Source organism: Miniopterus schreibersii (assembly GCF_964146895.1).
Source record: "Miniopterus schreibersii genome assembly, chromosome: 14".
Taxonomy (NCBI): domain Eukaryota; kingdom Metazoa; phylum Chordata; class Mammalia; order Chiroptera; family Miniopteridae; genus Miniopterus; species Miniopterus schreibersii.
Genome location: NC_138114.1, coordinates 6608534 through 6635623, shown reverse-complemented (window position 1 = coordinate 6635623; position 27090 = coordinate 6608534). Strand labels below are relative to the sequence as shown.

The window sequence follows — 27090 nt, the reverse complement described above, 5'->3', positions numbered from 1 at the left end:
TCCCAGCTCCAAGCTTATGTTTGAGGAGCAAAGGCTCCAGTGCAATAACCGCGGAGCAGGTAGAATAGGGCCAAGGGGGATAAATGGTGATGGAGGAGACTTGACTTGGGGTGGTGAGCACACGATACAATATACAGATGATGTGGTACAGAATTGTACACCTGAAACCTATATGATTTTATTAACCAATATCACCCCAATAAATTCAATAAAATTTTTTTGAAAGATAAAAAGTAAAGATAATAAATGATAATTTTAGAATTAAGAAATATAATAGCCAATATGAACAGGTCAGTGGATGGGCTCACCAGCAGAATGTAGGGGGCAGAGAAAAGAATATGTGAACTTGGAGAGAAAGCAATAGAAATTAGCCAACCTGAACACAAAATATACTATTAAAAAACAACAGAGCCTAAGGGATCTGTGGGACAAAAGATCTAACAGGACAGGAAAGTGCTAATAGAAATAATGGCTGGAAACTTCCCAGACTGGGCAAAAGGTATAAATCTAAAGATTCAAGAAGCTCACTAATATCAAAAGAATAAATTCAAAGAAATCCACACCACCTGGCCAGCATGGCTCAGCGGTTGAGCATCGACCTAAGATCCAGGAGATCACTGTTCAGTTCCCGGTCAGGGCACATGCCTGGGTTATGGGCTCGATCCCCAGTGGGGGACAGCCAATCAATGACTGTCTCTCATCATTGATGTTTCTATCTCTCTATCCCTCTCCCTTCCTGTCTCTGAAATCAATAAAGACATATTAAAAAACAAAAAACAAAAACAAAAACAAAGAAATCTACACCAAGGCATATTAAAGTCAAACTTCTGAAAACTAAAGACAAAGAAAAAAAGTCTTGAGAGCAGAAAGAGAACTGACACTTTACTTGTAGAGAAAAACAAAAACAATTCAAATTATAGCATATTTCTCATCAGAAACCATGAAGGCTGGTGGGAAGTGGTGGGACCATTCTCAAGTGCTGAAAGGAAAGAAGCATCACCCCAGAATTCTACATCCAGCACAGTACCCTCCAGGAATAAAGGGACATAAAAATGCTAAGAGAATTTCTCACCAGCAATCTTAGTAAACAAATTTTCATTCTTTTTTTGAGTTTTTTAAATTATATTTCACTGTTGAAGCAAAAAATATAACACTGCCAAATGTGGTTTTAAATTTATATTAGAGGAAATATTTAAGACAATTGCAATATAAATGGAGGACAGTAAAGGGAGGCAAAGCATGGTAAACTTTCTACACTTCACTAGAAGTAACAACATTTTAACACCAGTAGACTATGAAAAATTATATGTAAACTAAAACCTGTAGAAACCACTGAAAAAAGCTATACACACAGATACACTGAAAACACTGCAGATAAATGTAAATTGAGTTCTAAAAAATGTTCAGGCAACCCACAGGAAGGCAGGGAAAAGAAAGCAAGAACTGAAAGAGAAAACAAAATAATAAAATGCCAGCATTAAACCCCAGCATGTCAATAATTACATTGACAGAAATTGACAAAGTAGATTAAAAGCATGCCCCAGGTATATGCTATCTACAAGAAACTCACATAAAAAATAATGATATAGGTTGGTTGAAAGTAAAAGAAAGGAAAAAAGATGTATCAAGCAAACATTAATCAAAAGAAAGCAAGAGTGGTTATATTAATATTAAATTAAGTAAACTTCAGAGCAAAGAAAATTACCACAGGTATTACATGTAAAAAAATACCAAGAAGATGTAACACTTCTAAATGTGTATACATCAAACACACCGCAAACATGTGAAGCAAAAACTGACAGGACTGAAGGGAGAAATAGACAAATCCACAATTGCATTTGGAGACCTCAGAACTCTCTCTCGATAATTGATGGAAAACTAGACAGAAAGTCAGCAAGGATATGGAAAAACTCCACAACACAATCGATCACCAACATCTAATTGGCATTTATAGAACACTCCACACAACAACAGCAGAACACACATTCTTTTCAAGTTCCCACGGAATATATATGCCAGGGTAGACCATATCCTAAGCCATAAAACACCCTTAACAAATGGAAAGGAACTGAGATCCTACCAAATGTGTTCTCTGGCTGCTGGAATCAAAGTAAAAATAAATAGTAGAAAAAGTTCCAAATATTTGAAAACTCAACAACACTCTTCCAAATAACCCGTGGGTCAAAGGGGAAGTCTTAAAGAAAGTTTTCTAAAAATGGAAATGAATGAAAATAAAAACGCACCCTGTTGAAATTAGTGAGGCACAGCTGACACATTGTTGAGAGAAAGAGGGGCACACAAATGTTGACATCAGACAAGAGGGAGAGTCTCGTATGAATAATATGAGCTCTGGCCTCAAGAACCCAGGAAAAGACGACAAAATAAACACAAAGTGGGCAGGAGGAAGGAAATCGATGACACTGGAAACAAAATGAACAAAAAATAGAAAATCAGTGAGAAGAAAGCTGGTTCCTTTAAAAGATCAATCAAACTTCTAGCAAGTCTCACAACAAAAACAAATGAGAGAAAAGACAAATCAGGATAAAAGAGCTATCGTTATAGACCCTGCGTACATTGAAAGATACTCAGGAAACATGCTGAACAACTCTACCGGCATAAATTTGACAACTTAACTGAAATGGACCAGTCCTTTGAAGAGTATAAACTACTATAATACACCAAATATAAAATATAAAATTTGGACAATTCTATAACTATTAAGGAAATTGGATTTGTAAGTTTAAAACTTCCAAAAAAGAAATTTTCAGGCCCAGATGGTTGCACCGGAGAATTCTACCAAACATTTAAGGAAGAATTAACACCAGTATACACAATTTCTTTCAGATATTATAAGAGGAGGAAACACTTCCTGATTCAGTTTATGAACCCAGTGTCACCCTGACACTAAAACAAGACAAAGTACACACACACACACACACACACACACCACTATGGACCAGTAATCCTCATGAATATAGATGCAAAAATACTAAGCAATATATAAGCAAATAGAATTAAGCAACATATAAAAAGAGTTATACTCCATGACTAAGTGGGCCTTGTTCCAGGGACCCAAGGCTAATTCAATATTAGAGAACCCATCAATGTAATCCATCATATTAACAGACTGCAAAAAAATCTTTGATTATATCAACTGAGGCAGTGAAAGTATTTGACAGATTTCAATATCTACTCATGATGAAATCGCAGACAACTAGGAATAGATGGGAACTTTCTCAACTTCATAAAGAGCATCTATAGAAAAGCCTTTAGCTGACATCATACTTAAAGGTGAAAGACTGCGTGCTTGCCCCCTGAGATCAGGAACAAGAAAGGATACCACCAACATTTGCCAATGCTGTTCAACATAGTGCCAGAAGTTCTGGCCAATGCAATAAGGCAAGAAAAGGGAATAGGAGGAATACAAATCAGAAAGGGGAAAAACTCCTACCCCTATGTTCACATGACATGATTGTTTATGTAGAAAATTCTAGGGAATCTACCAAAAAAACTCAACTCTCCTACAACTAATAAATGAGTTCAACAAGTTTGCAGGATACAAGATAAACATATGGAAATCAATTGTATGTGACAAACACGTGAACACCAAAATTAAAAATACAATGCCTTTTACAATCAAAACAAATGAAACATTTTGGTGTAAATCTAGCAAGATTGTATAGGAGTTGTATGCTGAAACTACAAAATACTAATGAAATAAATCAAAGAAGGTCTAAGTAAAGGGAGAGATACACTGTGTTCAGATATCAGAAGACTCAACAGAGATGTCAGTCCTCCCAAATTTATATACAGGTTCAACAGAACTCCCATCAAAATCCCAGCAAGACTTTTTATATATATATAGACAAGATTATTCTAAAGTCTATGTAGAAAGGTAAAGGAGCTAGAATAGCTAAAACAATTACGAAAAAGAACAAAGCTGGAGAAATCAGTATATCCAATTTCAAGATGTTATACAGCTACATAACCAAGAATATGTGGTACTGGCAGAGAGCTCAATACATGGACCAATGAAAGAAAATAGAAAAACCTCAAATAAACCCACATAAATATCCCCAACTGATTTGTGTAAAGGTGTAAAGGTAATTCATTGAAGAAAGGAGGGCCTTTCCAACAAATGTTGCTAGAGCAATCATACACCCATAGGCAAAAAATAAATACACAAATAAAAAGCCTGGACATAAGTCTCACAATTTGTAGAAAACTAATTCAAAATGGATCATCAATTTAAATGTACAATGTAATATTTTAAACTTTTAGGAAAAATAAAAAAGAAAAGCGCTGGGATCTAAGGCTAGGCAAAGAATCCCTAAACTTGACACCAAAAGGAGAACCATAAAAAGGAAATTTGATAAGTTGAACTTCATCAAAATTAAAACATTTGCTCAGTGAAACATTCTATTAGGAAGATGAGGAGATAAGCTACAGATTAGGAGAAAATATAAAACCACATATCCAATAAAGGGTTAGTAAGGAATATATAAACAACTCTTAGAACTCACAGTCAAACAAACAAATAGACAAGAACCCAAACAACCCAATTAGTTAATGAACAAAAGACGTGAAATGATATTTCACCAAAAAGGATATACAGGTGGAAATCAGCACGTGAAGACATTCAGCGCCGTCAATCATTAGGAGAAACGTAAATTAAAGCTACAATAAGATATCGATACAGACCTAACAGAACGGCTGAAATAAAAAACAGCAACAAACCAAATGCTGATGACACGGAAAAAGTGACCGGCTCGTCGGCCGCTGAGGGGCATGTGAAATCGTGCAGTCCCTCTGGAAATATGTCAGCAGTTTCGTCAAAAAATTAACATGCAGGTATCACATGACCTAGCGATTTTATTCCTGGGCATTTTTCCCGAAATAAATACTTATGATTACACAAAAACCTATACATATACGTTCATAGCAGCTTTATCTGTAACAGTCAAAATGAAGGAAGAACGAGACCTCCTTCAGCATGCGAATGGTCGCATTGCCTCTGTGCTGCATTTGTACCTGGGCCGCAGGACAGGAGCGAAGCGCTGCACACACAACCTGATGCGCCTCCCGAGAACGATGCTGGGTGAAGAAAAAGCCGGTCTCGGAAGGTTAGACGGTTTAATTCCATCTATGGAACGTTCTTGAAATCGTACAGGTTAGCGGTTGCCCGGAGCTAAGGAGGGGAGGGGGCGGGAGGAAGTGGGTGTGGCTATAAAGGGTCACACTTGGGGTCTTTGTGGGAATAGAAAAGACTGCCCTATATCTTAACTGCCTCAGTGTGGACATCTGGTCCTGATGTTGTACTAGAGTTTGGCAAAATGTTAGCACTGGGTGGGGAAAGGGTACAGTCAAGATTATTTCTTACAAGTGCACATGCATCTGCAATTATCTCCAAATATGTTTACAGTAATTTAATTTTTAAAAAAAGAACTCATGAGCCAAGAATCCTCCTTCCTCTGTGTTCTAACCACACTTCCCACAAAAGCAGGTGTGAGGAGCTACCCTACTTCTGGAATCAGGGGAGAGGTGGCTAGTAAAGAAAGGTAGGAGATACCAAAACCCAAAACGTCTCCCAGCTGCCTTCTACCCCAAATACCCCTGTGCCGCCCAGAATTTCATGGAAAGTGAGGGCCAGGAAGACGGCAACCAGGGCAAAATGAAAGAAGAGAAGTGTCTGTAGCCCATGCACACAGGGCATGTGGTATGTGGGGGACCTGAGGGAAGCAGAAGAGCACCCCAGAGTTAATAAAGGTTAGGGTTCCACCAAAGGTCAGGCCATTCAGCCTAGGGCCACGGGCCACTGTCACTGACTGCATGGACAGTGCCCATTCAACAGATGCCTAGTTTCAGTTTACCAGATTTTTCCAGAGAGGCTGCTTCCCCAAATCTAATAAAACTTATCATTTAGCAAACGCCCTCTGTGTGCCAGGCACCAGACCACTGCTTTGCAGCTGAGCTGTCCTTGGTCCTGTCCACAGGGAGGGGCTGCCATCTTCATATCCTAATCTAAGGAGCCAGGTTCCAGGGGACAACGGGGACGTCAGGTTAAGGCCAGCCGTCTTGCCCTAGACCACGGGCCTCTTCCTGGCTGGATGCTCTGGTCCATGAAAGTCTTCATGCATCCACTGTGGGAAGGAGGCATTGGCTCAAGCCTCACCTCCCCCCAAGAAAGAAAGCAGCATTCGGCCTCAAGAGCCCAGGAGGTATTTCTGGGGCAATTAAATCAGAGAAGCTGTTAATGTGTAATTGGTTTTAAAATCAGCAGACTCGCTTATCTCTGGATGACAATATTTAAATAGTAAATGCCCCATCCCGAGTGGTTCTTGTAAACTGTGACAGAGGCCTTCTGCAGAGGCAGCCACCTCCTGTCAGCTCCCTCCTGGAAAGCAGGGCCTCAGCTCTGATTGGCTGCTGGGGATAAATATTTACGGGTCTGTGTAAACGGAGGCATCTGCCTCGAGTCTGTTGGCAGGACCTCCACAGCAGCACCCAGGAAAGCCAGCAGGTGGGGGCCGGGGGCTCTCCGAGCTGGCTATCCTTTTCATATAAATTGACAAGTGCTGTAGTCTTCCAGACTCAGGGCCGAGTGTCTAATTAAATTTCCAAACCAGGATAACAGTGTTGGCTCCTCCTGGGTTCAGAAAGCCACAGCTTGCTGGGGAAGAAGGTCCTGAGAGGATATGAACATTCCTCCTGAGGCCCTAAATCTTATGCCTGCCTGCCAGGCCCTGCAGATCTCACACTTGGGACACAGATACCTGTGGGTCAATCCTAGCTCCTCAGCTGACACCTCTAAGGGTGGAGTTCCCTCAACCTGTGGGAGACACAGCCTCTTCCGTTCCATGGGGATGAAATACCCCTCATGGGCTATAGTGAGGACCTAAAGCAACAAGGGACAGAAAGTGCCCAGGACAGGGCCCAACATCAAGGGGAATGTCCACGCACAGAAGCAGCTCACATTTGAGCAAGGGGGTCCCAACCCAGGCTGCACATGATGGTGCTTAAAACGCAGATTCCTGGGCCTCACCTTGTCCCACTGGAAAACCACTGGGACTGAAGGATCTGTTCTATGGTCTTTTTTTTTTTTTTTTTTTTTTTTTTTTAAGGAGCTCACTAGAGAACCCTGATGTCACTGGCCGACCCCAGTAACATGAATGTCAGTTGGCATGAGTTTCAAGACTCAGTTGGCAGAGGAAGCCCTCCTGGGCTACAATGGGCAGAGAGGTAAGGCCCCCAAATGCCCTCAGAACTCATTTTGAAGATACTCCTTTGGTTTTATCCTGTCCACTCGTGTTCTAACAATTGTCTTTAGCCCTGTCTCCCTAAAAAAGACTGAAGTGATGGTCCTGGTGGGGCTTGTAGCCCTGACCCCCCACAACAGCTCCCAGCATTGGCTGTGGGTGACCAGGCTACCAATGGCAGGGACAACGCACACAGGGTTGTGTACTGCACTCCTAGCGAGCTCTGTGAGAAGCGCTGTGGGAGGGGCTGCAGAGGCGTGGGAATACTGGCCCAGAGGGAGGGCATGGGCTTTGTAGCAGGCATCTGGCCCCACTGATTGTGGGCTGTGCCATGGTGGTATCACTAGACCTCTGTGAGCTCTGCCCTTTCAATGGTGTAGCAGGGAGGCTGGGCTAGGAGCCTGGGGTCTCACAGAGGGAGCCAGCCTGGCAGGGGGTGGGGTGGGCCACCTTTTTTCTTGAGAAGAGAGGGTTAATGACATCAATTGCCCCGCTGGGCCTCAGTTGACCCTATGAGAGTTTAGGGGCAGGTTTCACTTGATCTCAGCTTGGTGGGACCTCCTGCAGAACAATAGCTGCCTGGGCCCATGGCCACGGGCACTGGTCTCTGCCCAGTCCCAGGAAGGGAGGTGGAGATCTTGGGCCTTCAGCAGAGATGCCCTGAAAAACACCCACACCATGGTGTTAGTTGTGATACTGCTATGGGCTGGAAAGATGTCCCCCTCCCCATAACCACAGCCAGGCAGGCATTCCTGGAATGAGGAGAGAGTAGCTTCCCAGGAGTTAAGGATGTGGGAGTATTGTTTGCAATGATGACCACTGTCCCCGGGGCTGTTGTTGGCACTCCCATGCTCCAGTGCTCCAGGGTACCCTGCAAGGGCTCAGGCCTCACCCCCTCTCCTTTCCTCCTTCCTGAACCCTTCATGATGCCTGACTAGTGGTGGTTGGTCCCCCTGCATCGTTAACCTCTTCTGAAAGCATTCTCTGTTCACCTTCTGCCTCAACTGAAGGGTGGCATCCCCAAAGGTTACATGTCCCCGGGCCCTTTCAGACTCTCTTCCTTGACGCCCAAGTACCGGGCCAGGTCAGGTAGGAGGCTTTCTTCTCCCGGTTCCCACTCCTAAGTGACTCCTCTCCCCCTTTCCCTAGGGAGCTGCAGCTGCTAGACTTTTATCTTCCCATCACCGCCACCCTCCTTACTGCTGTGTCCCACCAACCTTCTCACAACTCACCACCATGCAGGTCTGGGCCCCCGGCTCACCTTCCTCCTCCCCATCACGACTCCCAACATTGTCCTGGTGGCTTCAATGCCTGTGTGGATAACCCCGCCCAAATCCTCCTCTCTTAGACCCTTGACTCCCAACATTGGCAGTCTAACCTCAGCACCCACTCCCGCAATCAACCTGGGAACTCATCACTACCAGGAACTGACACCCCCTGAAATCTCAGTTTCAAGCATCCAATCTTCTGACCATACTCGTGACCTTTTGGTTCACACACTCTGTTATCCCCACTGCCACATGGCTCATGTCACTGACATCCCCACTACGTGTTTCCTCTATCCATTACCCACCTCTGTCTTTCACTTCCCTCTTGTCATGGGCTGAATTGTGTTCTCCCCAAATTCCTAAGTTGAAGGCCTAACCCCCAGTAACTCAGAATGGGGCTGTACTTGGAGGTGGAGGAGTCTTCACTGAAGTAATTAAGGTAAAATGAGGTCATTAGGATGGGACCATATCCAACTTGACTGGTGTCCTTATAAGAAGAGGAGATTAGGACACAGTGGAAAGACCATGTGAAGACACAGGGAGAAGACAGCCACCCTCAAGCCAAAAGGAGGGACCTCAGAAGAAACTAACCCTGCTGACACCTTGATCTCGGCCCTGTAGCCTCCAGATCTGTGAGAAAATAAATGTCTGTGTGTAAGTCACTCAGTATGTGTGGTACTTTTTTATGGCAGCCCTAGCAGACTCAGTTTAGATTCCAACATTATAACCGCTCCCTTGCCACACCTTCCCGCCTTTCCCTCAGTCAAATTCACTAACCTTGGCCGAACCTGGTGACCTACCTCCTCCTTACCTGAACCTGAGGAGCTGAACATTGTGGGGGGAAATTGCAAAACAATGCTAATTAGCTTTTCCTAAATGTATGACCCCCAAGTCCTCAAATATGAGCTCAACGCAGTCCGTATATCTTATCGAGTTCATGAGTAAGCTCTCTTCCCCACCTTCCAAGAGACTATCACATGCGTTCTCTTTGGTCTGCAGGATCCCATCCTCTGCATCTCAGCTCACGGCCATGGCTCCACCACCACAGCACAGTCTATGGACCTCGGGTCCAGGTTTCCATTTTCCTGGCACCAACTGAAGGCCTCTTATTCTCTGGGTTCCATCTCCTTCTGTCTTTGCAAGAATTTTACCTCTCCATTTATCTCCTCTCTCCTCATTAACAATTCCCTTATGGGTTTATTTCCATGTATTTGTCTGCAGACAACCATGCCCTTAAGTTTTCCACTAAGCACTTCTCTTGATCCCCATCGTCTGTCTTCCAGCAACTCCCCCATTTTCTGTTCTTTTTAATACCAAAATGTCTGAAAAGAGTCAGCCACACTTACTGATTCTGCTCATTGACCTTCTCAACAATTTCCTCCCGCTGTTGGACCACTTCCATCAGCAACAAGCATTTGTTCTTCCCGTTACTCCGGTCTGGCCTTTGTGAAGGTCGCCGGTGACTCTTCGCTGGGCTCTCAGCAGCACTCGGTGTGGCTGGCCACTTCTCCACTCCATCTTGGGTCATTGTGACTCATCTGGTTTTCTCTTGACTTCAGGGCTGCTTTCTCGACGCCCTCACATCTTTCTCTACCTGACCTCAGAGGCCCCGCTCTTCTGCTTCTAGATGATCTCATCCAGGTCCGTGACTTAAAATATCACTTACGTACTGATGGCTCTCAAATTTATATCTCTGTACTGACCTCTCTCTTGAGTTCCAGACACATAGATCTAATTTGATGTCTCCACTTAGATGACTCAAGGCATCTCAGATCTGACATACTTGGAAAGGACTTCTCCATTTCATAGCCACTTTCCCAACCTGGCTCCCATCTCAGTGTACAGAACAACCATCTATTCAGTTGCTCAAAGCCAAGCCATAGGGACATTTCTGACTTCTTTTAACTTCCTATTCTACTTGAAACATATCTAGACGCCACCCATGTCTTTCCGTCACCCCTCTCAACCCTAGCCCACGCTACCATAGCCTTTTACTTTTATACTGAAATTGTTTCCTAAATGGTTTCCCCTTTCGCCTTCTGTGGAAAAGGGCTGCTCCAGAGAAGAGGGCTTTGGGAAGAACTGGTTTCCTGACACATGGATGCCACAGTCAGTGCTAACTGGATTAATCGGATTTCCAAATGGAAGGCATGCGCCCCCTCCTTTCTGTCACGCTTCCCACAGAAACAGCACTTCCATTCAGAAAGCCAGATCAAGAGCCATTAACAAATTAATTCCGATTAGTGCAGCCCAAGCACTGAGACCTCAAGGCAATCCCTGGCAGTCCTGCAGGGAGATGGCTTGGCCTGGCCTGCTAATAAAGTGGAAACCGTACTGGAAGCAAAGCAATTATTTTGATGCCTGTCACTGTCCCTGGAGGGGAGAAGATGGGATTTGATTACACCACAGTCTACTGAGGGAATTAACTCACTTTCAAATGATGTTATTAATTCCCCAACTTGGTGGCTAGGTCCGTGAGGACAGGCTCAGCTCTCAAACTTCCCTGTGGCCTGTGCAAGCCCAGATTTAGAACCAAGCATTCACAGGTGCCCAATACTTGAATGAAAGAATAGTTCATCCATAAGTGGGAAATAAGTGTGGGGCCCAGTAGCCTTAATAACCCTTCATTCTTTTATTTAACAAATATAACTGGGGCCTTACTGTATTTAGCACAACAGGTTGAAAGTGAAACCAAACAGATCAGGGCCCCGCTCTCCCGGGCTTACTGACTGGGGGAGGGAGGCACATCATGAGCATGAATCAGACAATGAAAAGCTGACTTCAGAGAGTGAAAAATGCAATCAACGTGAGGAAACAGGACACAGTGACAGGATATAATGGGGAGAGATGCTCAAGGAGGTCCTGAGGCGGTGACAACTGAGCTGAACTCCGGATAGTGCAAAGAGCCGGCCAGCCCTGGGGAAGAACTTTCTAGGGAGAGGCACCAGAAAATGCAAGTGCCTGTTGCCAGAGAGCCGGGCCCCACTACCTCCTCGCCCTCCCAGTGCGTGCCAGCCAGGCTGCTCTGCTCATGGTGCAAGGCAGGGCAGATGTTCCTCACAGGCGGTCGGCTTTGCCCACAATCGGCCTGGCGGCCTGTGTGCTCCCCCCCTCCTGCTGCTCCCACTCATGTCATAGGCTTTGTACAATCTCCACCTCTTCCAACAAGGCCCTTTGAAAGCTTCCTAAGGAGGAGGGCTCCCTTCCCACTCTGAAGTCCCGAAGCACTTATTTGGCACCTGCTGTCTCTGTTGTCTTACATGGGTAGACGTCCCGTTGCCGTGTATTTGAACCTGCTCCCCACGCCCTCTTCCCCCCTCTTCCTATCTAGCGGGCCTGAGGGGCTTCGTTCTCTGTCTCTTACACTCCCAGGCCTAGCCCAGGCCTCAGCTTACAGACCCTGGGAGGCCAGATGGACACCTGGCCGGGTGAAGGCCTGAGGGGCGGATGGAGGCCACGGAGGTCTCACCGCTCACCCAGGAGTCTCTAACAGGCAAGAAAGGGAGGCTCTCCATCCATTGGGAATAGAGCTGGCTTTGGATTTGAAAAGTAGTTTCCAGAAGGATGATTTAAAAATGTTAAGACTGTAACTGGATTTCTCATAGGGATGCTTGGTAACTTTCAGCTTAACGATGAAAGGTTTCAGGACTGAAAATTCATATAAAGAAGGCAGCCAACCACCCTCCCAGAGGTGAGCGTCACCCCAAATCCTCATCTGACAGCTCTCCCAGTGACTCAGACCCCTCATGTGAGAACCATCCCTGCCAACGAGTAAAACACAACTGTGTAATTGCTGTGAGCCTTCCTCCAGCTTGAAATCTTCCCGTCCCCAGTGTTCCCCAACACCCCAGGATTCCAGGGCTAGCCAGCGTCACCCAGAAAGCTGGAGTATTGTCAGAGGAGACAAGAGGGTATCAAAGGTGCCTTCAGCATCCAAAAACCTTGGCCGGCAGCAAGATTTGCCACCGGGTCCTGAGTTGGAGGGAGGCCTCAGCTCCCCGGGCGATGGCAAATGGGGATGAGGCATGGTGCCCAAACCTGGAGGAGGGAAAGCCAATGGGCATGAGGGTGAGATGGCGTGGAGATGAGCTGAGCGCCGCCGCTGACCTTTCATGAGGACTGTCCTGGCCTCAGCCCACTGGCTCCTCCCGTCTGATGTCAGCAGGCCGATCGGAGGCAAGCGTTCGTCCTCGCTGGAAGCCATTTTGACTATTTTTCTCAACTGAGTGAACAGATCCCCCTCACTGAGACGGCGGAAATTAATGACAACATCCAAGACAAAGAACTGTGGGGAAACAGGTCAAACACGTCACTCATGGCCGCCGGTCCAAGGTGCAGGCCTTCACTGAACCTCGCATCTGAGAATGGCGGAGATGCTCAGGCTCAAGGCTCCCAAGGTGTGTGGTGGCTCTGAATTGTCACTATTTGGGGACCAGCTCAACTCTGTCAACTGTGCTGGACTCCAAGCTGCTCCAATTCAAAGGAGTCCAGATTAAATTTAGCTAAGAGAACACGTGCTTTTGTGGTTCTTAGTTCATATAAAGTCATTATGTTTGTGAGGAACTGAGTATAAATTGGTAAAACCACTTGGAGGACAGTGTCTATTAAAACTAAAAATGTGCTTACCCTATGACTCAGCCATTGCTCTTATAAATACATATTTTAGCCTAAGGCTTAGGGAAACATATACCCTTGTGCCCCAAAAGACATATACAGAAATGTCCATATAAGCAGTTTGCAGTAGCAAAACGGTAGAGAGCCTGAGTGTCTCCAGCAGGGATGGCTACGTAAAATGTCGTGTGCTCGCCCAGGGCACGTCTGCCCAGCAGTGAGACGGAATGGACTAGCTCTTCATACAGCCATAGGGATAGATCTCAAACACACTGGTGAGCGGAGAAAAAAAGGCAAGGGGTTTCCAACACAACAGTCTGTAAAGCTGTCTGTCTGTGCATGATTTCTGGGAAGGCCATGGCCTGGGCGACTCCGTGTGGAGGGCCTGAGGCCACGCTGGACCTCATTAACGGCCTGAGTCCCTCTGTCGAGGCAGCTCTTTCTGCCTGACCTGGCTGGCCAGGGCCCGCGCGGAAGCCCACTGAGCGTGTCCTCAACTGATGCCTCTCCTCGTTCTCAAAACCCAACCAGTGGAGAGAAATGGAACTGACGGGGAGTCAGGAGGTCCCAGTTTGGGGTCACTCTGCCCAGCTCACTGTGTGACTCTGGGAGGGGGCTGAGCACCGTTGCAAAAGCAGGAATGGATGAGCACACATGTGTCCTCCCCAAGCCCAAGAGGCTGCAGCAGCAAGGGGTCACTTACCTGGTTGCAGCAGGCCACAATGATATGCTCGGGCTCAGGCATGACACTGCTCTTCTGGGCCACCAGTGTGTCCTGGGTGTGGCCAGGGAGGCGGTAAGAGGAGAAGAGGCCGTAGTATTGCTTCATACAGAGCTGCTGCCCTGACAGCTGGCCCTTGGCACAGTCAGTGGGGATGGAGTGACTGGAGGGGCAAGTGGGGAAGGAGGCAGGAAATCACAATTGGCTCAACTGTAACTTGATTAGCAAAGCAAGGCACAGAAACCAGATGGCATTATGATGGCAGCCAGAGAGACTGACTCTCCACTCTTTACAGTAGTCGAATGAATGCCCATTTCCACGGCCAAGAAGATCCTCAGGGTTTTCTCACGCCTTCGTTAGCCTCCCTCACCCCTGACTCATGCATCAGAGTGCAGATCCTACCATTTTAGCCCCCTTTGCCTTGGCTTATGCTAATCTTTACCTAGCACGCCTTCACCTTCACCCTGCACTCAACCAGTTTGTTTAGAAAGCCCCTCCCACTCCTTCATCACCTCTTCTGGAAGCCTCCTCTGGGTCTGAGGCAGAAGATTCCCTTCTGGGCAGTCTCAGCGTGTCTTGTGTCCTCCCTCCCTCCTCCTCCCCCTCCCCTTTCTTGGGGTTTCTCTCCCCTTCCTTCCCTCCATCCTTTCAGACAACAATGCTATTGAGCACTCCTTTGTGCCAGACCCCATTCTGGATCTGGGAGGCTATAGCAGCAAACAACACATGAATTTCCTGCTCTAACGGGGTGCAGGTTCTGGAATATGTGGGTGGGCACAGCTGACAAACAGCAAACTGGTAAATGGGAGGGTTTCAGTTAGTGAGCCAGGGTGACAAGGAGGAGTGGCCAGGGACAGTCTCACTGGTGACCAGATGTCTGAGCTGAGCCCTGAGCATAAGAGGCAGCCATGAGAAGAGCTGGGGCCAATCAAGGTGGCTGGGGGGGGGGCCCATCACCCTGCTGCTCCAAGTGGGATATTAAACTGAATTATAAAGACCAATCGACAACAGGGTGAGCATGGGAATTGAGAGGGAGAGTTCAGAAACATTTGTAGCAATCAAACAAAGGAATTTTATGCCTTTGAATCTAATAATAAAAATGGTCTCATCACATGTTAGAAGTCAATAAATTTAAAAAGATTGATCATGTCTGGGATCTTCTCTGACCACAATGTTTTGAAGCTAGAAATCAATTACAAGAAAAAAAAACTGAAAAACACACAACATCTGGAGGCTAAATAACATGCTACTAAACAATGAATGGGTTAACAATGAGATCAAGGAAGACATCAAAAGATACCTTAACACAAATGAAAATGGGAACACAACAACCCAAGATCTATGGGACAGAGCAAAAGCAGTCTTAAGAAGGAAAATCATGGCATTCAGGCCTATCTCCAAATAACAGGAAAAACCTAAAATAAACAACCAAACCTTATACCTAAAAGAACTAGAAAAAAAAAAAAAAAGCCCAAAGAGAGTAGAGGAAAGACAATAATAAACATCAGAGTGGAAATATATGAAATACAGTCTAAAAAATATAAAAAAATGCAACCAATTTCTGAATATTTATATTGTATCCTGCTACTTAACTGAATTTATTTATCAGTTAATAGTAGTTTTTGGTGAAATCTTTTAGGTTCTCAATGACACTGAGAGCTGGTTCTTTGAAAAGATAAACAAGATTGGCAAACCTTTAACCAGACTTATCAAGAAAAAGAGAGAGGACCCAAATAAATAAAATCAGAAATGAAAATGGAGAAGTAACAACCGACACCACAGAAATACAAAGGATGGTTGGAAAATATTATGAACAACTAACTATATGTCAAAATATTGGACAAACTAAAAGTGGATGAATTCTCATAAACATACAATCTTCCAAAACTGAGTCAGGAAGAATCAGAAAATCTGAATAGACCACTTAAAACTAATGAAATTGAGGCAAGAATCAAAAATTTCTAACAAACCAAGGTCCTGGACTGAATAGATGGCTTCTCAGGTGAATTTTACCAAACATTCAAAGAACTAACACCGAACTTCCTCAAACTATTCCCAAAAAATCAAGAGGAGGGAAGACTCCTAAGCTCATTTTACAAGGCCAGCATTATACTAATTCAAAAACCAGGTAAAGATACTACAAAGAAAGTTATAGGCCAATATCCTTGATGAACATAGATGCTAAAATCCTCCACAAAATATTAGCAAACCAAATCCAGCAATACATTAAGAAGATCATACACCATGATCAAGTGGGATTTATTCCTGGGATGCAAGGTTGGTATAATATCCGCAAATCAATAAACGTGACACATCACATAAACAAATTGAAAGACAAAAATCACATGATCATATCAATAGATGCAGAAAAAGCATTTGATAAAATCCAGCACCCATGTATGATAAAAACTCTCAGCAAAGTAGGAATAAAGGGATCATACCTCAGCATAATGAAGGCCATATACAACAAACCCACAGCCAACATCATACTCAGTGGACAAAAACTACAAGCATTTAGCTTAAATTGGGGAACAAGACAAGGAAGTCCGCCTTCACCACTCTTATTAAACATAGTAATGGAAGCCCTAGCCATAGCCATCAGACAAGAACAAAAACTGAAAGCACCCAAATAGGAAAGGAGGAAGTAACACTGTCATTATTTGCAGATGTCACGATACTGCATATAGAGAACTTCATAGGCTCCACCAAAAATTACTAAAACTATAATATGAATTCAGTAAAGAAGCAGGATACAAAATAAATATTCAGAAATTGGTTGCATTTCTATATACCAAAAATGAGCTTATGAGAAAAGGAAACTAAGAAAACAATCCCACATACAATTGTATCAAATAAAATAAAGTATGTAGGAATAAATTTAATCAAGGAGGTAAAAGACCTGTCCTTGGAAAATTATAAAACACTGAAGAGAAGATACAAATAAAAGTAAACATATACCATGCTCATGGATAAGAAATATTAACATTGTAAAAATTTCCATACTACCCAAAGCAATCTATAGATTCAATGCAATTCCTATTGAAACAGCAAAGTTGTATTTCACAGAACTAGAACAAATAATCCTAAAATTTATATGGAACCACAAAAGACTCCAAATAGCCACAGCAATCTTGAGAAAAAAGAACGAAGTTGGAGGAATCATACTACCTGATATCAAACTATACTACAAGGCCATTGTAATCAACACAGCATGGCACTGGCATAAAAACAGACATATAGATCAGTGGAACAGAATAAAAAGCCCAGAAATAAACCCACACCTATATGGTCAATTAATACATGACAAAGGAGGCAAGAACATAAAATGGGTTAAAGGCAGCCTATTCAATAAATAATGATGCAAAAAACGAAACTAGACCACTTTCTTACACCATATACAAGAATAAACTCAAAATGGATTAAAGACTTAAATGTAAGACTCGAAATTCTTAAAATCCTAAAAGAAAACATGGGCGGTAAAATCTTGGACATTTCTTGTAGCAGTATTTTTTCTGATACATCTCCTTGGGCATGAGAAATAAAAGAAAAAATAAACAAACTAAAAAGCTTCTGCACAGCAAAAGAAATCATCAACAAATAAAAAGTCAACCCACTGAATGGGAGAACATATTTGCCAAGGATGTATCTGATAAGGGGTTAATTTCCAAAATGTATAAAGTACTCATAGAACTCAACAAAAGGAAGACAAATAATACAATTAAAAAATGGGCAAAGGACCTGAATAGATGCTTCTCCAAAGAGGGCACACAGATGGCCTATAGGCATATGAAAAGATACTCAGCATCACTAATCGTCAGAGAGATGTGAATTAAAACCACAATGAGATATTACCTCACACCTGTCAGAATGGTTATCATTAATAAATGAACAAAAAAGTGTTGGCGACGATGTGGAGAAAAGGGAACCTTCTTTCACTGTGCATGGGATTGCAAATTGGTGCAGCCACTATAAAAAACAATATGGAAGTTCCTTAAAAAATTTAAAACTTAACTGCCTAACAACACAGTCATTCTACTTCTGGGAATACATCCGAAGAAACCCAAAACACCAATTCGAATGAATACATGCACCCTTATGTTCATTGCAGTGTTATTTACTATAGCCAAGATATGAAAGCAACCCAAGTGCCCATCAGTAGATGAGTGGATAAAGAAGTGGTGGTACATATATACAGTGGAATATTACTCGACCAAGACAAAGGATGCAATCTTACCATCTGTCACAGCATGGATGGACCTAGAGAGTTTTATGCTAAGTGAAATAAGTCAGTCAGAGAAAGTCAAATACTGTATTATTTCAGTTATATATGGAATCTAAAGAACAATATAAGTGAACAAACAAAACAGAAACGGACTCATAGATAGAGAACAGACTGATAGTTGTCAAAGGAGAAGGGAGTTGGGGGACTGGATGAAAAGGTGAAGGGACTGAGAAGTACAGGTCAGTAGTTCAAAATAGTCCCAGGGATGTAAAGTGCGGCACAGGGAATATAGTCAATGACATTTTAATAACTATGTGTGGTTCCAGGTGGGTGCTGGAAGTGTGGGGGGAACACTTTGTAAAGTATATGATGGTCTAACTACTCATCTTTACACTTGAAACTAATACAAAATAATATTGAATGTAAACTATAATTTTAAAAAATAAAAAATAAAATTAAGACATTAATTAACAGTAAGTGGCTCCTACTTTGTACCTTTGTACCATTTTCTACTAATTCATTTTTGTAGTGTTGTACAAGCATTTTATAAAATTTACAAACACCACAGGTTGTTTGGTTGAGGCGTAAAAGGAAGCGGTCCTGCAGCCATGTGAGCAGGCTCGGCCCGAGGAGGCCTGCCCCTCGAGCGGCAGGTGGCAAGGCCGAGGCCCCTGTCTCGCTCCTGCAACTCCTGCTTCTCCCTTCCCGTGTGTTCTCTGGATTCCTGACGCGCATCCTCGTGTGTACACGTCAGGTACGGAGGAAAGGGAGCGTTTTGAAAGGATAAGGCAGGACAGTGCTCACACTAGGAAAGTAACTATCAGTGGCGGGCCAGCTGGGGTAAAGGTCATCCTGATGCTGGGGTGGGTGTGGCCCCAGGGCCCTGTGACAGGCGCCAGGGACAGGGAGCTGAACAGAGGCCCGGAGCCTGCCCTCTAGAGGTCCTTGTCCACCGCGGCAGGGGCGAGGCGAAGGGACAGGCCGCGCCAGGGCAGGGCGCTGCTTCCCGGGCCGGGCGCGGTCCTACCTGTCCAGCAGCGCCTTGTAGTCCAGCACTCCGGAGATCAGGCTGGCGGCAAACCTGCAGACAGAGGCGCGGCCTCAGCCCGTCCTCTCAGCGGCCAGGCTCCCCCTCCCCCCGGCCTCCCTGCCCCCTTCCCCTTCTTTCCTTCTTCCTTTCCTTCTCCCCATCTCCTCCCCTCCCTCTCTCCCCCTCTGTCACCCAAGCTCAATGACCACTCACCAGGTGCCCGGCCTCCGCGGTGCCCTAATAGGACAGGAAACCTGCTGCCCCCCGCCCGCCTCTGTGCTGTCAGTCCTTCGCAAGCTTTGGATTAAAAATGGTCCCCCTGGGAAGAACTTCGGGGAGAAGAGGAAACTAGAATGTGAGTGAGGAGGGGAGGAGGGAGAGGGAGCCGGGAGAGGCCACCGAGCAGGCAGAAAGGGCTGGAGGATCCGGGCTGGGCCCTTCCTAGGAAGGGCTCATGCTGGGGCTGGGCTTGCCCAGGGCCCTGGGGCTCTAGGAAACTCAGCCTCCTGGGAAAAGTCAGTAATTTGGTTCCCTAAGTGCTAATGAAAGGAAAGCGGGAGCTGGGGGAAAGCACCAGAGAACTGCCACGGGATCGTGTCACCTCAACCGTTCATGGATGAAGACCCCCGCTCAGCTGCACCAGGAGGAAAATGCGCGCTCGGGTGCAGCCCTGAGAACAGTTCTCGGAAGTCGTTCATCCATCCACACGCTGCCTTTGGCCCGCGGAGGCCCTGGCTGCAGGGGAAGGGGGAAGGCTGCCCCAGAACTCTGGACTGGTCTTGGTGAGGAAGGATGGGCTGGGGTCTCCCAAGCATGGCTGACCCTGCCTATAGGCGAGATGGGCTCTGCCTTCTGGTCTTTTCCTCCCTCTGAACTGTCTCCACACTGTGCCCCTTCAGGCCTTAAAACCAGAGACCTGGATTTGGGTCTGCATGACTCTTGCACGGAGATCCTTCCTCCCTGCCCTACCCTACCCTTGCATGAATGGTCCCTCCATCATCATCAGTGGGCCAGTGAGCTGTGAAATTTCAGCAGATGGCACAGGCTCTGGCAAAGGTAGCTGGCAGGAGGAAATCTGTTTAGAGCTGGGGGGCTGGAGGGCAGCAGGGGTTTGTCAGATCACCTGGGACAGTATGTTCCCCCAGACAAGTCTCAGCCTCAAGTACTGGCACGATCAGAGGGGACCCGTCTTTTCCTAGGGCCTCAGCCAGGTCAAGACTGTCATGGGGACAACTGGGGGTCCATGTCCTCCATTAGTGCCCACCCATCCCAAGTCAATGCATTCTGAGGTATGCATTGGTGTTTGTTCCTCACGTGCAGTGTCACCTAACCTCCTTCCAGACCTCATGGCTTGGATGCCCCCTGTCTCAGGGCCACTTGGCCTCAGAAAGCTCTGGCCTTTCTTTCCTGGTGTGGGGTCCAGGATCCCTTCCCCAGGCAGACTCCCCAGCTGCGTGCCCAGGAGCACAGTGACCTCACCTTAGCTGGTCATTGGAGTCCTGGAAGTGCTGTCGGGAGAAGATCACAGCTGGGCTGGAGTTGACAGGCAGGGCCAGGCGGTTATTGAGATACATGTCGTTCAGCCAGTACTCAGACACCTGTGGGGGGCAGGGAAGGGGAGCCATCACCCACAGGGGCCACGTACACCCCCTCCAAGAAAGGGCATCTTGCCTGTGGTGCACACCAATCCCATCCTGGCAGCCCTGAGGGCCAATCGGGGCACTTCACCGGATCATGCATTTCATTCATTTTACAAACATACACTGAGCCCCGGTATGTGCGAGGACCGTGTTCCAACCACGTGCCTGCCCTGCATCCTTGCCCTGTACTCCCGCCTTTCTTCCTCCCCAGGCTCGCAGCCTGGTTGGTTGGTGCTTCACCCAGGTCCCTGCCCGGCCTTATGGGGGCCCCTCCCTGCCTTCCACCCCTCTCTGCTTCCCTGACCTCATCAGTATCTTCTGCTGCCCCATCCCTGTCACTCATCTGTCCCCCAAACATGTCCCCATCCTTGTCCCTGTCTGCCCCCAACCCTCCCCCATCTCCCAGCCCTCTGTCCCCATACCAATCTCATATTTCACATCACGTCTGTTCCTCACCCTTGCCCCTTGCCTCTCCCCTACCTCTGTCCTCCATCTGCCCTATCTTTGTCACCTACCTGCCCCTCATCAAATCCCTCTGTCTCTTAGTCTGCCTCCTGCCCCTCCCGCCCCATGGGTCCCTTGTCTGTCCCCCAGTCAGCACCCTCCCAACAACGCTTACCCAGTTGGCCGTCTTCTCCTGCCGTTCCAGGAGCTTCTGCTGCAGGGTCTCGCCGAGGCCACCAGGGGCCCCAAACTGCTGCACGATGGCCTGGCTCCTCCTGAACTGCTCCCTGGGCACCAAGTGCTGCATGCAGCGCAGGTAAGTGGCCAGGGTCTGCTGCAGTGGGGGCACTGGGAGTTTGGGCATCTCCTGGAAGAGATGTTCACAAGCACTTGCTGTGTCTGTCCTTATGTGTGTGGCCCATGCTTGTCCTCAAGTTGAAGCCTAGTGTCTGTCTCCGTCTGCTGCCACCCTTGTTCCCTGTCCTGAGACTCATCTGTTTGCAGGGCTCAGCTCAGCAGAATTGTGAACTTAGGAAGCTCCTGTTTGCTTTTTGCCGTACTCCAGCCCTGACCCCAGAAGGGGACAAAGTGCAGAGGAAGAGACCTTGATGTTGATCCCAGACAGACCTGGATTCATCCCTGACCCTGCTGCTGACCAGCTGTTTGATCTTAAGCATATCACCCCTACCTCTGTGCCTCAGTTTCCTCCCCTACCAGAAGGGGGTAATAGCCTCTACCTCTCATAGGATAAAGAGACATTGATATGAAAGTGCTTATCACCCATAGCAAATGGTCTAAGATGAGCTGGTCCTGTTATTGATAGTCACTGAAGATCATTCTTCATTTAGGAGCTGTTCCCGGCTGGGCTCTAGAATCAAACTGGACTCTGGACCAAAGGGCGTGACTCAGGAGAGATGTGGACAGGTGAACGATGGTGGTAGATACAGGTCATTGCTTGTCCTAATGACCAGAATTCTGTAAGATGCTTCCTGGGAAGGCGACTCATGCCCTGGGCTTGTCATTAAATCCCCATCAGTTGTGAAACACAGAGAGGGCCGTTCTGCTCATGTGGGTATGGAGGTGGGGTTGGGGGGAAGTGGAGGGGAAATTCTTCTTTTTAATCTTTCTAAGACTCAGCTTCCTTGCCCACAGGACATAAAAAACATTTCCTACCTGAGAGGGGCCCAGAGAGAATTAAATGAGAGAAGCAACTGGCCCCAAGTAAGCACGTGATGGAATGCTTTAACATTAGTGTCCTTATGCCTCCAGAATTCCTAAGAGGAAACTCATAACCTCTGGGAGCCCCAAAGTGTGGAGAGAGTCTGGGCCCCATGCTTCCCAGTCTACCAGCTGTGCTCACCAGAGGTCTCACATCTTATGTCTCAGCCCATTGACAGATGAGGAAACTTGGGCCCAGAGAGTGGAGAGATAGTCCGAGGTCACCCAGCAATTTGGTGGCAGAGCTGAGACCTAAAACCAGTCTTCATCCCATATTCATCCCGCTCCTTCCTGCCCGGCTGTTCTCTTCTTTCTGCCTTGCTCTCCTTTCTCCCCCTTTCCTTCTCCCTGACTTGGTGGTCACAGTTGGAAACCAGGAATGTTCATATTATTGCTTAAATTTTACAAAGTGGGCTGCCTTCTTTCAGGGTCTGCTCCTCTCTAGGGTGTTGGGGGCAGTGAATTTCTGTCCCAGGCAGGCTGTGGAGTGAAGGGGCCTTTGAAAGCTTTCCTCCGCTCTGCTCTTACTGAGGGGCAGGCTGGAGCCCCCACGTTGCCCTGGGCAGGTGGGACTGAGTGAACATGTTCTGTGAGTGAGTGGGATCCTCACCTGTCTGATCCTGTGTCTAGAGCTCACTGTCCTAGGGGGAGGGAGTAGGCTGTCAGTGCTAACTATGTGCTGTTGCTAACCTGGGGACCACACGAGGACGGGTCTGGACAGCATTTCAGGTTATCTAGCCCACTCCAGAGAGCCAGGTCCAGGTGCCCCACCCAGCTGCTCTGGTTCCCTCTTCCTTCTGTTGGGGCCTGGGTATCTGTGTGGTGGGTGAGTGGGTAAGTACCTACAGAAAGCGCAGCCCAGTTGGTGGCCTGGTCAAGAGTGCCAGCAGGTCTGGCTGGAGCCCCTGCTAGAAACAGGCCACCCTTCTTTGGGGCCCTGACAGTGCCCTGGGACTCAACCTGGCTCACGGGCAACTGGTGATGCATAAAAAGGAACGAGGCAGCAATCCCTGCCTGGATGTCTCAGCCCCTTGGGGCTCCTCCCTAGATCTCATGGGCTTCTGGTCCACAGTGGGAACAGAAGCAGGGACTATTACTAATGAGGGTCTTTGAACCCTGGGGTCTCAGGCCAATACATGTTTCCTGGGCAGTTCATGTGAGCCAGGCTCTGGGCTGGACTCAGTCAGGTTCGGTGGAGAGACAGGGAGCCATAGTCCAACAGGAGGGACACGCCATGGAGCAGGAGCAACAATAGAGGTGTCCCTTGCAGCCAACAGGACAATGGGGTGAGCTGCTTCACAGGGAGGAGCCAGAAAGCTCTGATCAGGGTTTCAAATGAAGCTGGGGGGATAGAGAGTGGTATGGTTGTCAAGGAGGTGTCAAGAAGACAAGTGAAGCAGAGGACCCAACATATGCAACACTGTGGAGATCAGATGTACTGCTCCGTCACTCTGGGAGGCAAGTGGGGTGGGAGGGAGGAGGCCTGCCCAGGGAGGAGTGGCTTGTCTGCAGCCAGTGGGAAGATGGTGCCTCCAGAGCTGGACTAGTGACAACAGCTGGGCCTGGGAGACAAAAGGGTATCTGGCCCAGGTCAAGGACTCTTCCTGGACTTTGGGATTAGGAAGTGTGGCTCTCAGCATTCCCTTAGTGCTCCTTGAAGCTACTCCTAGAGCCCCAACCCCTCCTAGGCTCCTCAACAGGCTCAGGGCAGGGCTGTAGCCTGGGCCTCATGCGCAGGAGAGGGGAAAGCTGGGGGTCCGGCAAGCGCTGGCACAAATCCCACTAAGGACTGTTTTGGAAGCTAAGGGCATGTGAGTGGGAGAGTAGGGATAAGAGAGGGGGCTGCAAAAGTTACTCACAGTCTCCTCACTGCTGAGAGTTTTTGCTGCCATCTTCTGGGTTTTTTTTTCTAGGATAGGCATCTTGGTGACTCCTGGTTGAGGAAACAGAGGTGCAGATCAGGGGATCAAGAAGCAGAGAGACATCAACTCAACAGCCACATAGACCTGCCACGGATCCTTTACCTCCCATAGTATGACACCCACCTACACCCTTCGAGGAGGCCAGAGCTGGACAGTAGCATACGTGGGTCTCATTGTAGGCCAGGCCCCAATCTCCTGGCCTCCAGACCCCTTCCTCCCCCCACCACAATGTCCTCTTTGAGCCCTCAGATAAGAGAGAGTGGGGCCTGAAGTGAGCCTCCACCTGGTACCTGCTCCATCAGATTGTTGCCCAGGCCCAACCGACTACCCCAGGGCAGTGTGGGAGGAAGCAGTGTTGGGCTTGCTTTGCCCCTGCCTGGGGCCCAATAGATGTGTGCTCTGCAGATTAAAATCTCTTGTTCCCACTAGACTGTGAACTCCAGGGCAAGACTGTACCTGCCATGTTCAGTGCTTTGCCTTTGGGACCTAGCAGGTGCATGGAGTAGGATTAGTGTTGGGGAGCTGAGTAAAATAAATGCACACATGATGAATGCATACCTCAATGAGTACATTCCTGAATATGCAAGGCCCTCTAAGGCCTGGGCTCTAGGGGACTGATTGGGAGCCTGGCCTGTGGCCATGGCAGGGAGGACCCTAGTGTCTGTTGGATGGGCTGTAGAGGACCCTAGTGTCTGTTGGATGGGCTGTAGAGGACCCTAGCATCTGTTGGATGGGCTGTAACTTAGGCAGTCTCTGGTCAGTAGGTTCCCAGTGTAGGTGGAATGGGAACACTGAAGGGGATAGTAGAGGGAAGCTGGGCAGCCCTGTCCCCTAGGGGCCACCTGATAGCTTAGAGAGTAGTGGGTTAATTTTGAAGGGGCATAGAAGTGAGCCAGACCAAGGGGGCAAAGGCCAGTTTTTAAGGCTAGTGGGGCCCAACCTCTACCCTCAGAGACCCCTCTAAGCTAAGAGTAAGCCCGTGAGACATACACCCATGGTTTCCACTCACCCATTCCACCCCTACCCCACCCCCAGGCAGGCACAGTGGGGGGAGGGGGCTGGGCATGGGCACAGCTGACTCAAGTCCGGAGCATCCAGAAAGATGCATGAACTGGGTACAGTGACGGAGCAGCCTGGGGCTGCCTGGAAGCCCCCGGCAGGGAACAGAGTCCTCAGGGCACTGAACCAGAGCCCCAACGAGGTGGTCCCCACACCCACCAGCAACATGCACCTTAGGGGCTGCCCCTACCTACCCAGGCAGCGGTGGTATCCGGGTGAGGGTCCACCCCCACTGCGGGGGAGGTTTTGAGGGGCAAAGAAGGCCAAGGTCAGGTTAGTAAAGGCCCTAGAGGCCGCGCAGCCCATGCCTCCTCTTGCTCTGGACCCGCCCCAGCACGGGGCGCGCCTCAGAGGCCCTTCCTCTCAGGCGCAGAGACCAAAGCAGTAAGGTTTCCTGGGGACCCAAGAGGAGGTTCCCCCTGCGCAAGCTGCTCTTCCTCCTTGGCCTGGGCGTGGTCTGGAGGGTGTATGTGTACACGCACCTTTCTGTCTGTCTGTCCGGCGCCCTCCCTACTGCCCTGCTTCCCGCAGAGATCTCTGCTCTGCCCAGAGAGGCCAACCCCAGGTGGCCCGGCCCCCCGCGCCGTCCACGCGCCCCCTCCCCACCTGGCTCTCGCTCGCCCCCGCCCCACGCCCTGCGGGTTCCCGAGCGGGAGAGGCAGTGCTCCGGGGCCTCAGGGTGGGGGGCGGGACCCGCAGACCCTCTCGCTGTAACACTAAAAGGGCAGCGTTATCGCCGGACCAGCGCCGGACGGAATCTCCGCCACCAGAGACAAAAGGGAACACTCTTTATTCAGCCGCTGGGTCTGCCAGGGGCCCGGCACCCAAATGGACCGGCCCGAGGGCAGCTGCGCACAGTGTTGAAGCACAGAAACCACACCCTCCAGCCTTGCGGGACACTCCTGTTGCCTAATTCTTTGCTAAATGCCCAACCGCAGCCCTCCCGCACCTCGTCAGCGAGCGGGACACAAAAGCAAAAGGCAAGTCGCTGCTCATCTGCACCTGACAGAAAAGACACTAAGTTTGCGCCACGGAAATTCCTGAGGATGCGCATCAGGCAGTCCTGACAGTCCTACAGGGCCCTTGTTCTGGTTTCCCACGCAGCCGACGGGGTCGGGGGCGAGCGCGGCACGTGGAGCCGCGGAGCGCGGCCGGCGAGGCCTCCCCAGGCCTTGCCCTGACGCCTCCCGCCCGGCTCGCGCCGTCCCCACGCCGCGTGGGCCGCCGCCGGGCAGCGCTCCGAGGGGCCCGCGGTCCGGGCCGAGCCCCCCTCCCGCCGCCCCGCTCACCTGCGCTCCCCCTGCGCCTCGGCCTCCGCGCGGGGCACCCCGGGGCGGCTGCGCGCTCCAGGGGCCGGGGCGCGTCGGCGGGCGGCCGGCTGCCGCCTCTGTCCGCCGTGGAGCCCCCGACGAAGCTGTCGGGTCCGCACGGGCTCCCGACAGGCTGGCTGCCGGCGACAGGGCCGCGCCTGTCGTCTCCCCGCGTCCCGCCCCTTCCTTCTTTCCCTCCCTCTCCCAGCCCCCCTGCCCCCCCCGCCTCCCTCCCTCTCGGTCCTTGATCCCCTCCCCGCAGCCTTCCCGGACCCCACCTCCAGGCTCCCCGCCGGCCGGGACCCGCTCGTACCCGGAGAGCAGGATCCGGGGCTGAGACGGGCGGCGGAGCATCGCCCCGCCCAGGCTCCCCCCGCCCCCGCCAGCCC

General features: G+C 48.6%; 1 protein-coding gene across 1 annotated transcript in view; it reads right to left on the bottom strand.

Moving 5' to 3' along the window:
* Positions 1 to 24332, bottom strand: part of CHAT (choline O-acetyltransferase) — a gene marked incomplete at both ends in the record, with an annotated part of 53488 nt that extends 29156 nt beyond the window's left edge. Inside the window, 6 exons of the mRNA XM_081158583.1 lie at positions 12632 to 12809; positions 13839 to 14019; positions 19106 to 19159; positions 20588 to 20706; positions 21368 to 21559; positions 24270 to 24332. Coding sequence (XP_081014709.1) covers positions 12632 to 12809; positions 13839 to 14019; positions 19106 to 19159; positions 20588 to 20706; positions 21368 to 21559; positions 24270 to 24332 — 787 coding nt within the window. The remainder of the gene's footprint in view (positions 1 to 12631; positions 12810 to 13838; positions 14020 to 19105; positions 19160 to 20587; positions 20707 to 21367; positions 21560 to 24269) is intronic.
* Between the last annotated feature and the right edge of the window lie 2758 nt (positions 24333 to 27090).